At 39.8% G+C, this 16,559-nt stretch overlaps 2 protein-coding genes across 4 annotated transcripts in view; both read right to left on the bottom strand.

Moving 5' to 3' along the window:
- Positions 1-352: 352 nt before the first annotated feature.
- Positions 353-1,886, bottom strand: LOC141590256 (F-box/LRR-repeat protein At3g03360-like). Its single transcript, XM_074410860.1, has 3 exons — positions 963-1,886; positions 725-871; positions 353-628 (listed from the first exon to the last, which is right to left on the bottom strand). Exons 1-3 carry the CDS (start codon positions 1,884-1,886, stop codon positions 353-355), a joined length of 1,347 nt encoding a protein of 448 aa, XP_074266961.1.
- Positions 1,887-14,104: 12,218 nt separating this feature from the next.
- Positions 14,105-16,559, bottom strand: part of LOC141614590 (uncharacterized) — a 237,844-nt gene continuing 235,389 nt past the window's right edge. For all 3 annotated transcript variants that reach the window (XR_012529356.1, XR_012529358.1, XM_074433338.1), the window contains 2 exons: positions 14,786-14,866; positions 14,105-14,699 (listed from right to left, as the gene is read on the bottom strand). The gene's annotated coding sequence lies outside the window, so the exon portion shown is untranslated. The remainder of the gene's footprint in view (positions 14,700-14,785; positions 14,867-16,559) is intronic.

Genomic DNA, 16,559 nt, shown 5'->3' with positions numbered 1-16,559 from the left:
CGGTTCGTGTGTTGCATGTCCCTGCCGAGTACCAATATGCTGATATTTTTACGAAGGGTCTTCCTCGTCATTTATTCACTCGGTTCCGTTCCAGTCTTAGCGTCCGCCCTTCTCCCGTTTCGACTGCGGGGGAGTATTAGCAAGTAAATATTGTGTATATATTTAGTCCCTTGTATTTAGGAAACAATAGATTAGTTTAATTACTGTATTTAGGTGACTATCGATGTACACCTTTGCTATATATATGATATCTCTCTAATCACCCTAATTAGGGGATTACCAAAACTTACATATTTGTATAATTATGAATAGCAAATTTGATTTTGCATCTACATAATCCGCGACAACAAGTTTACTTAACTATTAACTTTACGTCCTGTGGTAGTTTCGTCTGTAGCATTTGTAATCGTTGTTGCTTATGGTTGTCATCGAGTGGGGCGAAGTCAAGAATGATTTCTTCAAGCATAGTAGCATTCTCAAGAACAAAGAATGCAAGCTCAAGGTCAACCAGCTCTCCCCTGTACCCAACAATCTCCAACGTTGTCAACCATTTAATGGGAAATCCATAGCCAACCCATTTGTTTAGTTTCCGATTGTATCCCTTTTCGTTGATAATAAACTCCTCCAACTACAAACATGAAAAAATTATTAATATCAAACATTCATAACAATTTTAAACAAGACAAATGGGAAGCGATCGAGAGCAAGGAAAGAGGGTTCGTGCCTTTAATGTCAGCTTCTGCAGACTAGGGGTTGTCGCAATCACGAAAATACATCCACGAAGGCTTGAGTAAGCCATTACATTAAAAACTTGCAGTTGTAGATGTTCAAGTTTCGGCATCGCAACACCATTCATCATTATCATTCCCCCCTGTTACAAAAAATATAATATAATATTACTTTAGTTAATTGGTTACAAAAAGGCAAAAACAAGAAATAAGGCAGAGAAGAAGTGTACTAACCAGCCCAAAAGGTACCCCACCTAGTTCAATCCTTAGATTGAGATATACCAACTGGGAGAAAATGTCTTCAAGGTAGTAATTAAATAAATAGAGAAATGTATATGCCTCGCCAATTGACATCTCAACGAGAGAGGGAGCATCCACAATGCGTAGTAGCTCAACAGGATGCATAATATTAAGTGTCAAGGACTGAAGCTTTCGGGCTGTCACATCAATTTTTTTAAGATTCTTACAGTGAGACACCTCTAACTGTTTCAATTCTAAACAACCGGTGACTCTAGTTAAACGTGACGATCCTTGGATGCACAACATCTCTAGGAGTGGGCAAGTACGAGGGAGGAAATCAACGAATTCATCGTTCACATTCACGAATCTAAGACAAAGAGACGTTAGAAAACACGACTTGAAGCAGCCAGTAGTACTAGTAGTAGTAGTAAACAACTTAGGTGGAAGATCACGAGGATAGGCATAAAAACGATAAATACGGTCATCGGGAACGCGCAGTTTTCTCCAAATTGGTGAAAAGTTGAGCTCAAGCCTTTTAACCTGTTTATCTAGTGCAAAACCCACCCACTTATCAACATAAGATTGCCAACTTGGTTCCAAATCACATGTGATTCTAAGTTCGTCTATATTTGTCCCCAAATGCTTTTCAATAATACGATCAACCCTCCAAACAAAGCAAGCTTTCTTTTCAACAAGTGCCTCATAATTATCGAAATTCACTTGGTTATCTTCGAAGATCAATACCGGAAAATATCGCCATATGACTTCACATTGGCGGGAAACAAGACTAAATCTTGCAGCTTCCTTCATGGTAAACAAACACATTACTGACATCAAAATTTCTTCAGGTAACTCACTGAAAACATCATCGTTCTCTTCGCTGCATGATTCAAGGGAAGGCCGCGATTTTGTCGCCATAACTTATTTACTCGTTGGAGCCTGGACACCAACTGCACATACAACAGGTACCATGATAATTATATTCAAATTTCAATTCTTCAACTCAATGTTATTTACACGCTAACGTCAAAGGTAAACAAATAACACATAACACAAATTCAACATAGAATTTTTTGGTTAATTGGCGTTAATTAACAAAATAATTAGGGAAGCAAGGTCAACTGCATGCAATACAATAACGTCCGGCTTCTGATTTCAAAGTGCACCTATTCTTGTACAAAACCGTCTAACGTTCATATCATGTCGGATCTAAATTCTAAATATATGTATCATACGGAGTAGTATTATATTAATGTAAGTAACGAGAGACCAAGGACATACCTGGGAGTTATCTAAATTCAGAAGTTATACAAGTAATATGGATTAGTGCTTGTGTTGTTTTTTGTTTCATGATTTGCACTTTGCACAACTCCCTCCTTAAATAGTGCTAATTACGTGAACGTGTGTGTATATGTATTTTACCATATTTCGGTCTCTTACTCCGTATATAACATTAACATTAGGAAATATTATAAGAAATCTTTGTACAGTTAGGAACTTTTTGAGGGATACTAATAAAATCAAAAAACAAAATCGGAATTTGTTTTGGAAACTAGGTAGTAGTATCTCAAAGATTGAGAATAAAAGGCAGGGATACAACCGTTATAGAGTGATACTCATAAACAAGGTGTATGAGATTTTTCATACCTAGCCAATGACAGCCCGCCATGTGGAAAACTAGGCTAAGTTCTATAGGTTAGAGTAAGGTTAGATTAATAAATTATCATATTGGGTTAACAAGTTAATTAGAGTAATTAACATTTTTTATGCAAGTTTTTAATTGTTTTGACTTTTTATTTTTTTTATTTGTTATTTAGATTTTTTTAATAATGAAAATCGATTTTTATTAAAAAAAAAAAAAAAAAACAAATCCTAATTAAATTTTATATCAAATTAATGAACCCTAATTCAAATAATCAAAATTCGATCAATGAATTGGTAATCTCTAACTGAAATCCTCAAAATCAATTAACCTAATTTGATTATTCGATTGCCTAATTCAATTTTGTGAACCCTATTTCAATTTGTCAAAATCAATTTACCCATAAATGATTAATCGAAAAATGTTTATCTTTTGTATTCATTGAGAGGGTATTTTAATTGAAGGTAAACAAATGACTGAAACGAAGAAGGTATTATTTTGTGTTCTTCCTGATTTTTTCATTTTTAATTCATGAATGTTGAAGTATTTAAGCTCCTTCTCCTCAAATTTTTAATTCCCCTTCTCCTCAAATTATTGATTTTGTGTCTTTCTACAATGAATTTCTTAAGAAAATCTTTGACCATGGGATGTGTATTTAGATGGAGGGAAGGTGCGGGGAATGGCACAAGGGACTATTTGTATTTCTTTATAAAGATTTTAATTTGTCTAAAAGTGATTAGATGCTTATGTCGAGTATAGTTGCAGTCGAATTATCTTTAGTAAAAGGAAAATAACGGTCTTCTCCCTTTTATGTGCCGATTTTATAAGACAAGTTTATACAGAAGAATGTCACAAGATTATAAAAAAGGAGCGAGAATAGTACTCTTTATGAGCAAGATTGCTGCCAAATTGATTTCTCTTGAGTTTTGACTATAGATTATCGTGTAAACCTTTTTTTTTTGGCGGAATTGAACGATATAATAAAAGGCGCATAAACAGCGCAAGGGCCAGAGTTCAGTACAGCTTAGGGGGGAGGGTCAGGCGATAAGGGAGTACAAACAAGAAGAAGATCCGAGTTATACAAATGTAATACAAAAGGGGGCACATAGTCCCAATTATAAAACCCACAGTTCGGGCTCGAGTCACTCAAAGCAAACTTGGAAAGTGCATCCGCAACTTGGTTTGTAGGCCGCTTTTCATAGATGATGGTCGTTGAAGGTGAGTGATGCGGAAGCATTGGAAGATAGCGAAAATGAAGTGCTCATTAGTCGAAATGTAACTCAAATTACATAAGGTTTCAAAATGGGGTCGAGTTATGTGACGATGTTGAAATGGGAGAGCAATGAAGATGGCGGAGCTGGAAACACGCTTCCCTAAGCCGTGTAGGAGCACGGAATTCCAGCCATGTTAGGAGACACGATTTCCTAAATTGTGTTGGATTAGCTATTAGTTTATTTTACTGTTTTCAAATAAAATTAGGAAACTCTATATTTCCTAATCCAAATAAAATTAGGAAACTCTATATTTCCCAATCCTAGTTTTATTTAGCTTCCACAAATCTAATTTTTATTAGTTAATAATTATATAATAAGTTTCCTAGTTAGTTTAGGAAAAATAGCTTGGAAGATAAGTTGAGGAATTAGATCTCGAGTCAGATTGTGACATCGAGTAGGACTATAAATAAGGACCGATTGTGGCCTTATTTTCAGAATATTTCAGAAATACAATAAAGTTTACAGTTCGTAAAACTTGTGTCAATCTTGCGAGATTAGATTAGGACTCTTCCTTGCGAGGCTGAGTTATAGCAAATCGAGCTATAACCTTGCGAGGTTAGAACAAGATTCGCTAATCTATCCTGTTCTTTGTTCCAAATTCACGCAATTACCAACAATATTTCCTTGTTTTTTGATCTTATACACGACATACTCAAACTAATCAATAATTCCGCTGCAATTTAATCTAACATTACATTCTAACGAACGAGTTCTATATCAAATTGGTTACCAGAGCAAGGTTCAGATTTATTCCTTAATAGATCTGTCTTGGGAAGTTGTTAATTATGGTTAACGACAAAGATGGTACTCCAAAAACATGGTAAGATGGTCATAACGAGTTAAAAATGGGGATGGCTCAGATGTCTTATGTTTTAAAGGAGATAGCAACTATGTTAAAGAATAAGGAGAAGAAAAAGAATTCGGACAGTCCGTCCGAATCTGAAGAAGACGAGCAACCAAAGGATAAAAAGAAAAACAAGAACGATGATGACAGAGGCCTTAAACTCGACATACCCGAGTTTAATGGAGATCTAGATGCTGAAAAGTTTCTGGATTGGATTCATCAAGCAGAGAGGATTTTCGAATACAAAGACTACGATGAGCATAAGCAGTTTAAGGTTGCTACATTAAAATTAACCAAGTACGCGTCTTTATGGTACGAAAATCTGAAGAAGCAACGCAAGAAAGACAGAAAACCTAAGATTGAAACTTGGGAAAAGTTAAAGAAGCATCTTATGAAGAGGTTTCTTCCTAGAGACTACGAGCAAGATAATTACTTAAAGCTAACATCTTTAACGCAGGAAAGCTTGAGTGTTGCTGATTATGTGAAAGAATTCGAGAAATTGAGCATTATTTGCGATTTGGAAGAGAAGGAAGAATTGAGAACTGCGCGTTTTATTCGTGGCCTCAATTCGAGCCTAGCACAACGGGTGGAAATCCAGAATTATGATGGATTTAACGATGTTTGCAGGCTAGCTCTTAAATTCGAGAAGCAAGATAAAGGCAAGAAATCCTATGCTCGTGATTATTCGAGGAATTCGAGCACTTACTCGAAACCAGCAGCTACTATGACCAGTAGCAAGGATGTACGAAAGGAGGATCCAAAAGATAAGGGAAAGGGTACAATGGTTGAAACAAAGCATGCGAGATTGCGACGATGTTTCAAGTGCCAAGGATATGGGCACATTGCCAATGAATGTCCGCAAAAGTGAGCTCTAACGATTCAAGAATTGGTTGATTTAGTTCCGAACTTGTGCTTCCAGAAGCTGAATCCAAATCTGATTTGCAAGAGGAAGAGAGTGGCGATGAGGTGATACACGTTGTTGAACCCTACAGCGACGAGGAGAAGGAGGTGTTGGTGCTTCGAAGCCTCCACACCGAGGCTGCTCACGTTGAAGAGGAGCAAAGGGAACGATTATTTCATTCTCGTTGTAAAGTAAACAATCAGATTTGCACTCTTATTCTCGATAGCGGTTCTTGTACCAATGTCGTATCTAGAGACTTAGTTGATAATCTGAAGTTTCCAACTAAAAACCACCCTAAACCATACAAATTACATTGGCTTGACGGGAATAATGGGATATTAGTTAAGAAACAGGCCCTAGTATCGTTACAATTGGGACCGTATGAAGATAAGGTGCTGTGTGATGTAATCCCGATGAATGCTTGTCATATTTTACTGGGTAGGCCGTGGCAATATGATCGAAAGGTAGAACATGACGGGAGGAGCAATGTTTATGTCGTGACTAAAGGAAAAGCTAAATATCATCTTAAACCGTTGTCACCAAGTAAACATAAGAAGCCTGTTGCAAAGGAGAGTTTGTTTTTAGAAGCAAGTGAAGTAGAGGAGGTCCTTGCTCAAGGAAAACGAGCTTATGTGCTGGTTGTCCGGACTTGGAGTCCGTTGGTGAGAGTAACCGCCGAGGAGTGCAGGGGTTACTTGATGAGTTCATGGATGTGTTTGCCGAGGAGTTACCATATGGGTTACCTCTCTTGCGGGGAATTGAACATCGCATTGACTTAATTCCCGGAGCTGCATTGCCTAATAAACCAGCTTATCGGTGTAATCCCGAGGAAGCTAAATAATTACAGAGGCAAGTACAGGAATTAATTGATCGAGGGTATGTACAAGAGAGCTTGAGTCCATGTGCAGTACCAGCGTTATTAGTGCCGAAAAAGGAGGGAACTTGGCGAATGTGTATTGACAGTAAAGCGGTGAACAACATTACAATCAAATACCGCTTTCCTATGCCAAGGCTTGACGATATATTAGACGAACTTTCTGGTTCGTGTGTTTTCTCTAAACTTGATTTACGGAGTGGTTATCATCAGATGAGAATTCGAGAGGGAGATGAGTGGAAGACCGCTTTTAAAACAAAACAGGGGTTATATGAATGGCTCGTGATGCCATTTGGTCTATGTAACGCTCCTAGCTCGTTTATGAGGCTTATGAATGAAGTGTTAAGGCCTTTCCTTAACAAGTTTGTGGTTGTATATCTCGATGATATTCTGATTTATAGCAAGAATGAAGAAGAGCACAAACAACATTTAAGATCAGTGTTCGAAGTTATGCGAGAACAGAAGCTATTTGGCAAGCTTGAGAAGTGCACGTTTATGGTGCCGAGTGTAGTGTTTCTTGGTTACATTGTGGGCAAAGATGGTGTGAGTATGGACCCATCTAAAGTCGAAGCAATTCAGGCCTGGCCGGTTCCTAAATCGACTACGGAGGTGCGGAGTTTCCATGGGTTAGCATCATTCTATAGACGATTCATTCAAGGATTTAGTTCGATCATGGCTCCAATTACAGAGCTGACCAAGAAAGGGGTTTTCGTGTGGACTACTAGTGCCCAAAAGGCGTTTGAAGAAGTGAGGGGTAAGTTGTGTTCCGGACCTGTTTTAGCACTTCCTAATTTCGACAAGTTGTTTGAGGTCGAATGTGATGCGAGTGGTGTTGGAATTGGTGCCGTATTGGTGCAAGAGAAGCGGCCTATTTCGTATTTCAGCGAGAAGCTAGGTGGCGCAAGGCTGAACTACTCAACTTACGATAAAGAATTCTATGCCATTGTGAGAGCATTAGACCATTGGAGTCACTATTTGCGGCCAAAGCCGTTTGTGTTACATTCTGATCACGAGGCTCTAAAACATATACATGGACAGCAAAAGTTAAATCAAAGGCACGCTAAATGGGTCGAGTTTCTGCAATCTTTTACTTTCTCATCAAAGTATAAGACGGGAAGTTCGAATGTTGTAGCTAATGCACTTTCCAGGAGGCATTGTTTGTTGGTTGAGCTCGATGCAAGATTGTTGGGTTTCGAGCATATTAAGGAGTTGTACAAGACTGATCCGTCTTTTGCTAAAGAGTTGATTGAGCCTACTGGAACTTATACATTGCAAGATGGATTTTTATTCAAGGGAAATCGACTTTGCATTCCACAAAGTTCGATTCAGGAATTACTTATTCGCGAAGCTCATGGAGGAGCAATAGCTGGTCACTTTGGTTCTAATAAAACTTACGACTTTGTAAGTGAACATTTTTATTGGCCAAAGATGATTAAGGATGTTCAAGAAATCGTGGCTAAGTGTGTCGTGTGTCAAAAGGCGAAGAGTTCATTTGCTAAAGGGTTGTACACGCCGTTACCAGTTCCGAAACAGCCTTGGAGCGAGGTTAGTATGGATTTTATTCTCGGGTTGCCAAGAACTCAGCGTGGTAAAGACTCAATAATGGTTGTTGTTGATCGGTTTTCGAAGATGGCTCATTTCATTCTTTGTCATAAAACCGATGATGCTACTAATGTTGCTGATCTGTATTACAAAGAAGTGGTTCGTTTACATGGAATTCCACTTACCATTGTATCGGATCGAGATGTAAAGTTTCTTAGTTATTTCTGGAAAACGTTATGGCGTTTGATGGGAACTAAGTTACTATTTAGTACTTCTCACCATCCACAAACAGATGGTCAGACGGAAGTAACCAATCGCACTCTTGGGAGTTTATTGAGAGGATTGGTTAGCAAGAGCACAAAGGATTGGGATGTTAAACTCGCACATGCCGAGTTTGCTTACAATCGAACTCCATCTGTTACTACTGGGAGAGCTCCATTCGAAATTGTGTACGGAGTCAATCCATTTCTGCCTATTGACTTGGTTCCAATCCCAAAGAAAGATCTCATGAGTTTCGAAGCAAAAGATAGACAAGCGACATTTCTTCGTACTTGTGAACAGGTGAGAGCTCAAATAGAGAAGGCAAATGCAAAATACAAGGAGAAAGCTAACAAGCATAGAAAACAGCCTGTGTTCAAGGTAAGAGATCTTGTGTGGCTGTACTTAAGGAAAGAACGATTTCCGTCTAAGCGCAAGAATAAACTAATGCCAAGAGCTGATGGTCCGTTCAAAGTCCTAGAATGTTATGGTTCGAGTGCTTACAAGCTGGATTTGCCAAGTGAGTATGGAGGAGTGAGTGCAACTTTCAATGTGGGAGATCTATCACCGTATCTTGATGACGAAAATTTGAGGTCAAATTCTCAAAAAGAAGGAGGGAATGATGCGGGAGCATTGGAAGATAGCGAAAATGAAGTGCTCATTAGTCGAAATGTAACTCAAATTACAGAAGGTTTCAAAATGGGGTCGAGTTATGTGACGATGTTGAAATGGGAAAGAAATGAAGATGGCGGAGCTGGAAACACGCTTCCCTAAGCCGTGTAGGAGCACGGAATTCCAGCCATGTTAGGAGACACGATTTCCTAAATTGTGTTGGATTAGCTATTAGTTTATTTTACTGTTTTCAAATAAAATTAGGAAACTCTATATTTCCTAATCCAAATAAAATTAGGAAACTCTATATTTCCCAATCCTAGTTTTATTTAGCTTCCACAAATCTGATTTTTATTAGTTAATAATTATATAATAAGTTTCCTAGTTAGTTTAGGAAAAATAGCTTGGAAGATAAGTTGAGGAATTAGATCTCGAGTCAGATTGTGACATCGAGTAGGACTATAAATAAGGACCGATTGTGGCCTTATTTTCAGAATATTTCAGAAATACAATAAAGTTTACAGTTCGTAAAACTTGTGTCAATCTTGCGAGATTAGATTAGGACTCTTCCTTGCGAGGCTGAGTTATAGCAAATCGAGCTATAACCTTGCGAGGTTAGAACAAGATTCGCTAATCTATCCTGTTCTTTGTTCCAAATTCACGCAATTACCAACAATATTTCCTTGTTTTCTGATCTTATACACGACATACTCAAACTAATCAATAATTCCGCTGCAATTTAATCTAACGTTACATTCTAACGAACGAGTTCTATATCAGTGAGGCTCTTAAACGATCCTTGCACTCCAATATGATGTTAGCGTATATGCCACAAGGAGCCGTATTATTCAAAATTGCATTAACCGCAAGAATACAATCAGAGCTTAAGATAAAGTTTTCATGTCTATTGGTTGCGAAGACGAGACCATCCCTTATAGCAAGCAATTCGGAAATGAAAGGGTTATGGGACAAGATTCTAGAGGACAAACCCGAGATCCAAACACCCGAGGGGGAGCGAGACACACACGCTATACCAGCAAGGGAGGAAGTAAGGCAGAAGGCCGCATCAACGTTAATCTTAGACCAACAAGGCGGGGGAGGGGCCCAACAGTTTGGGTAAAGGGAGGTATGCAGAAGGGGGGGGGGGGGGGTGTTAAAGTTGTGAGCCTGGTGTAGGGTGGTGTGCTGGTTAAGGGCGAAAGGGGGGATCAGGTTGTGGTCTGGGCAAAGAAGAGGGAGGTCCGAGGAGGCAGGGGATGAGGGGGCCTGGGCAGAACTCCATTGGGAGGCTAGAAGAGCAGACTGGGTAAGCCAATTACAGTTAATGGGAGAGCAGTTTTCAGAGAAGACAAGATCATTACGTCAAAGCCATAGGCGCCACATGAGAAAGGAGAAGAGGGTCACCCATGATTTATTAGAAGAGGTACAGTTAGATTTGATCCAAAGCTTGAAGGGGGGGGGGGGGGGAGTAGAAATCAGGGGGAAGAGTGTAATTGTCCTAAACACAGATAGCATGAGTACAATCTCGAAGGATATGGAGCGAAGATTCATCAATAGAGGGGTTGTCACATGCAGTGCATTGAGGGGAGGGGAGGATAGACCTTTTGAAGAGGGTAAGATTACGTGGGAGCTTATCCCGCCACGAGAGCCAAATGAAGAGCTTGATGCGGGGTTGAGAGGGAATGTCCCAAAGCCAGCACATATCATCATGGGGCAAGGAGGGGCTAGGGCTGCTAGAGGTATGGTCATAAGAGGCTCCAATAGAAAACTTGTTCTTAGAGGCAAGGGAAGAGGAAAGGAGATCAGGGAGAGGGGTGGGGGAGGGGGATGGAAAGGATGGCTTTGGTGATGGATGGGGGAAGGTTATACTCAAGTGATTCAAGGTCCCAATTCCCATCTTTGATAATTGAACTAAGCAAGTCAGTGTCAGAATAGGGCGATAGGGGCCCATGGAGGCTGTTTCTTAAGGGTCCTATGGGAGACCAATTATCATTCCAAAGGCGAATAGTGGAGCCATCACCAATGGACCAAGTGAGGGATGGTTTAAGGAAAGACCATCCAATGCCAATGCCTTTCCAAATGTGCGAACCACGCTTGAAGGAGGGTTCAGTGTTGTCGCGGATATATTTACTGTGAGTGGCAGTGGAAACAAGGGTACCTTTGAGGCAGAAAATCTTCCAAGCAAGTTTGGTAGAGTAGGCATCATTTAAATGCCGAGCTTTTTTGATGCCAAGACCGCCATTAGCTTGAGATCTCGTCACAAGGTCCCAGTTGGCAAGGTGGAGCTTACGGGAGGGGAGGCTGGACCAGAGAAAAGGTCTATTAATCCTGTCAATAAAGGAGGAAGTAGAGGAAGGGAGGCGGAGACATTGCATTAGATAAGAGGGGATGGCATTCAAGGTGGATTTGATGAGACAGAGTCTAGACGGGCAAGAAAGAAAATTGGTCTTCCAATTGGCAAGTTTTGAGCTAATTTTATCAATGCTTATCGTGTAAACCGAGCATACCAATTTGTACTATTTGTTACTTTGAATCTTCGACTTTCGTTCAATTTACGGCCGTCATTGCTCTTTCATGTACGACTTTTACTCTTTCATGTACTTTTTATCATTATTTTTCCTTGCCTTACCCTTCTTCTAAAAAAAATACCAAATTATCTCTACTTCTCTTCCTCCCAAAACTCATCAAATTCAATTCAAATAATTCAATTATGAATACTATCTTTAATAATGACCCTAATTTAATTAACTATGAATTATAAAATAAGATCTGATTAAGGTGCCACACTACTGAGTTAGAAGAATTCGTAGTTCACCACTCAAGCAACTTGTCCGAAAAGGTAGTCAGGAAACATTAACAATATTAAATTAGGGAATTTAATTAATTAAGGTTAATGAAATTAGGGTTGTAAAATTATGTTAACAAAATCAGGAACACTGGAAGTGCGGTTGCGGTAGAAGGGGGGTCGAGATTGCACGTCGGAGGGCGACGTGGTTGTTGTCGTTCAGGAGGCTGTAGTGACAGTGTGGTGTGGTGCGGATGTCTTGACTCCGGCCAGTTTTAGGGAGGCAACGGGAAGGGACTTAGGGACGGCATGGAGACGATGGTTGTGGCGTGCAGGTATGCGGCGGATTTGTGGGGTCGGGGTGGTGCGACAGTACTAGGGGGCGGTATGGCTCTGGTGGACGACGTTGGTTGGTAGTGGTGGTTGGTTGGGTGGTTTTGGAAGGAGTAATTTGAGGTCATAAAAATATGAAGGGTATAATGGTCATTCATGTCCATAATTGAGTAAATCATGTCCATGAATGAGCATAACCCTTTACAGCGCCTTGAACTTTTAGGTGTTTAGTCAATTTATGATTAAGGGAGTAGATCATTCTTTTTTAAAACAAAAAATGGAATTGTTATCTACTTCCCATTTGTCATTAAATAACATTATAACTCCAGTGGTACAATAGCATCATACAACCAAGTTATATCTTATCGAGCTTATGTGTACTTTTTTTGAGCTTTCTTAAAGTTACGTTTTTTATGTTTAAGTGAGTGAGTTCATAAATTTTATGGTATAGCTCGACTTCTTTAAAACAAAACTCGAAAACTTTATTATATAGCTCGGGTTCTAGAGCATACAACTGGGTACAACTGGTTGTAGGATCTATTAACTGATTAATGTGACCCAAATGTTACTCATTGGATTTATTTATTATACAAGTTTTTTGATATATAAGTTGCCCATAGTTGGTGAATTACTATGTGTACTCCGTACAGTTTGGAGTTGGGCAAATCACACACCTATTGCTCCAATTTGGCATCATAATTTTTTTTGTGTGGAGAAAATCCGAGGGCTTACTTTAATAACGATAGATCAAACAAAACAGCTTCGTTCGCAGCCGGTGGTAGAGCACCCGACCACTCCATTCTACCAAGGATTCAAGGAAAAACATGAGCTAAAGCATGGGCAACAGAATTGTTCACCCGACTAGAAAAAGATCAAACGACAGAAGAAAAAGACACACTAAGTAACAAAATCTCGTCTATAACTAACATAAAGCAACTTCGTCCTCACAGCTTCTTCTTGAGCGCTTCAATAACTTGTAAACAATCACTCTCGATCACGATGTCCTTATAGCCCAACCGCACCGCGCTTCCTTTATGCCTTCCAAAATAGCGACAGCTTCCGCAACATGTGACTCCCATACTTGATCCTGCACGACGAAAATACCCCACAACACTTCACCCCTTTCACCCCGACATACCAAGCCTAAACTCACACCTTCACCTTCCTTCACCCCCGCGTCAACATTAATTTTCACGTACTCCCTTGGTGCCGGCAGCCAACCTCCCGCTTCCTCAGCCCCTATCCCGACATCCCTCCTCCTTCTCCCTCGACTCACCTCATACTCAGTCCCCTCAATCTCCGCAATTACATCTCCCACCCGCCTGATCACTGCCATGGGATCGACCTCCTTAGCTTCGAAGATAACTTTATTACGGTGCTCCCATATCGCCTAACAACCCACCATGAAGAGACTATGCTCCCGCACCCCTAGCTGCCTCCATTCTTCATCAGCTTCATTTGGTTACTGGAACTAGAGATCAACCTTGAAGAATGTGTGTGAAAGGATCAATGTAAAATAAGACCTACACATTTTATTGGAATTTAAGTACATTGGATTATGTTTGAAGCGTGTATAGAATCAGATGGTTACGGCTTATGTGTCGAATCGTCTTCAATAGTAGGTACGATTTTACTTTTAAAATAATTAAATATTTTGTCTCACCTTGTTTGAGATCAATTTAATTTCAAGTCAACTTGACAAATTTTAGTCGATTTTGGGCCGCAGTGTTAGAGCCAGCCAAATTTTAGGTTATAATGTTTTGGTTTCCTTAACTAATCGTCAAAGCTGTAGTAGCACATTGGAAAATCAACTTTGTCTATGATTCCAGGTTCAAATCCTGGCTACAGCAATTTTTATGCTTTTTGCGCTCTTTGCAATGGAACCCGTCTTAAATTGTGCTTCTAATTGCATAGTATGAGAAATTTTGACCTGATCGAAATTCAAAATGCTAACTTTTGCCATGTAGATACGTCAATTATGAACTCGTAAGAATAAATTTTGTGCCGCGCAGATATGAAGGTTAAACTTGAAAACACTTCACGACCTTTCACAGGCAATTTGAGACATTACTTACCAACGGAATGACAAAGCACAATTTAAGGCAACTACATTTCAAATGCTTTGTACACACTTCAGCACATTCTGAACAAAAAGTAGTTCCAAACCTTGTATTCATTATTTATTCCAGTCTAAATTCATGATAACTGATGTTAAATCTCCAGGGATCTACTGCAAGCTGTAGACGCGGTTCGCCACAGTGTTGAAGTTTAAACTGTAGTATGAAACATGAAAGACACCCCTGCAAATTGCGATGGCATCCTACGGATCTTACAATCACTACTGCTGCCTTCATAATCTCGAGTACAGGTGATCATCTCCAGACCGGGGGCCAGATGGGATACGACTCGTGGGTAGGACCGCCTATAAACGTCTCTTCAAGCAATGTATCGCTATGGTGAGGGCGGGATGGGACAATAATTAGTCTACCAAATGTCTTAATGTATACTAGGATACACTGAACTAGAGATCAACTTTGTTTAGAGACAGCAGCTTGATTTGGTTCCTCGGAAACCTTGAAGAATGTACTCCGTATATGATAGGATTATGCTGTGATGCCGTCCATCATAGGGCCAGACTCAAATTCAGGATCAATGTAAAAGAAGACCTACACAGGTTTGAAAACGCATTCTTAATACATGACCGGCATATTGTTAACCGGTTTTTCATGCAAAATGATGAAATACTACTTACAGGCATGCCGACCTGCTCCCCAGGAAGAAGCCGTTGCTCCTCAAAGCAAAAGCACTGTATTTTGTTGAAATAAACCGCCGCCTGTTACAATCACATTCCATTAATTTCTCTGAACAATTAACAACAGAAACTCAAGCAGTAAGGAAAACAGTTTCTCAGAAATTGAAAACTAGAGAATTAGGAACAGAAACTCATACAGTGAGGAGCACATCAAGTAGTGCAGTTGGTGTAAGCACAGCATTTTCGCTTAGTTGCCTATATATGATCCACAACAAGGCACACACCAAGTAGTGCAATTCATAAAGTTGGCCACTCAACTTTTTGCATGAAACAAAAGTAGTTAATATATAAAAAATGCAAATAGAGTTTTTCCACTCGTAAAAGTTGGATTGAAAGATCCAATTCCAACTTTATAACCATGTCCAAGATAAATGCACCCATCACTAACAAGTAACAGAGACACCACCAAATATAGTTGCTCCTGTTTCGAAGGACCATAGATTATTTCATCCGCCAAGTTTACTTGTACGGTTAGATAGCTTAAGAGCGGAAGTCAAATTGTCACTATTTGCAATGATTGTATAAATCCTCTTCCCATTGGTAGCGGATCCCCAATCATTTGTGTACTTTTGATTAAATACTCCTCACAAATAATAATAATAATAATAATAAAAGGTAAACAAATAATTGGGACGGAGGGAATACATGAAAGTTGGCTTCATTTGGCAAAATGTGTAAAAAACGAGTAGACTACCATATAAACAACACCAACAATACCTACACCAACAGTACCTACACCAAAAAGAGCAACACCACCACTACAGGCAATCCCTAACACTCTCGCCCTTTTAATCCTTTTATCCCATCTCAATCTTTTCATTTTCAAATACTCTTCATGCATATTCTTCCCTTCTTTTCCGCTTCTCCTTGTTTTCCTCTTCCCAAACTCGATAGCATTCACCAAATATCGTAAACTCTCCTTCCCACTCAAGTAATTCTCATCCATATTTTTTACTCGTAAGCACGCCTCCTTCACTTGCAACTCGCCATGGTCCAACCCCCTGCACGTGATCACCGTGTTACACTCCACGTACTCACCTTTTTCACTACCCAATATGGTTGCATACTCGATCTCATATTCGCCCGGGTTCCAGTGCTTGAGAAATTCGCACTCTTTTGAGTGACCGGGTCAAATATGATCCAACTCAATATCAAGTTCTCTTCTAACTCACTTATGGTTAACCAAGTGTCGCCATCCCGGCCGTTTTTGACTTGGGTAACTGGGTGGATTTTTTTCGGGTCAAGTAGGTTAACCCGAAATGGAGAACGTAAGAACCCAACAGACTTTGTTTCCGATTCTAATACCCTAGAGAAAATCAGCTTGTCTTGATACCAAATATCAACAGCTGAGATTATCTCTGAAGGGAGCGTCGGACAGCTACGATTTCTTACTTGTTCAAGAGGTGTCAAAAGCGGGAAAGAGTCGGAGAAGAATCTACGGTGACCATTAGGGACGGCTGAGATAAGCCGGTGAACATGTGGATGGTTCACAGAGGGCCACACCGAGGTACAAATCTTCCTCCACAGTGAATCCTCAGACGAGAGCATGTAGAAATACGAAGAGGTGCAGCTTAAAGCAGCTAGCGACAACCCATCAAGCCGAGTAAGGACATTACGTTCTATGATGTCACGATGGACAGCTGAGATCTCGCTTGTTTCACCATGATGGGTATTGGAAAGTAGGGTGGTTGTAGAAGCCATAAGCAAGTGTTAG

Source organism: Silene latifolia, chromosome 1 (genome assembly GCF_048544455.1).
Source record: "Silene latifolia isolate original U9 population chromosome 1, ASM4854445v1, whole genome shotgun sequence".
Classification (NCBI taxonomy): Eukaryota; Viridiplantae; Streptophyta; class Magnoliopsida; order Caryophyllales; family Caryophyllaceae; genus Silene; species Silene latifolia.
Note: the sequence above shows the minus strand (reverse complement) of the source record. Positions and strands in the feature narration are given on the sequence as shown.

What these genes read in the sequence shown, in the direction of transcription:
- LOC141590256 (XM_074410860.1), bottom strand. Translation starts at nt 1,886, where the DNA reads ATGGCGACAAAATCGCGGCCTTCCCTTGAATCATGCAGCGAAGAGAAC. An exon ending in GTGGGGTACCTTTTGGGCTG is followed by an intron (nt 872 to 962) that starts GTTAGTACACTT and finishes TTTTTGTAACAG; the next exon opens with GGGGGAATGATAATGATGAA. An exon ending in TGCAGAAGCTGACATTAAAG is followed by an intron (nt 629 to 724) that starts GCACGAACCCTC and finishes TCATGTTTGTAG; the next exon opens with TTGGAGGAGTTTATTATCAA.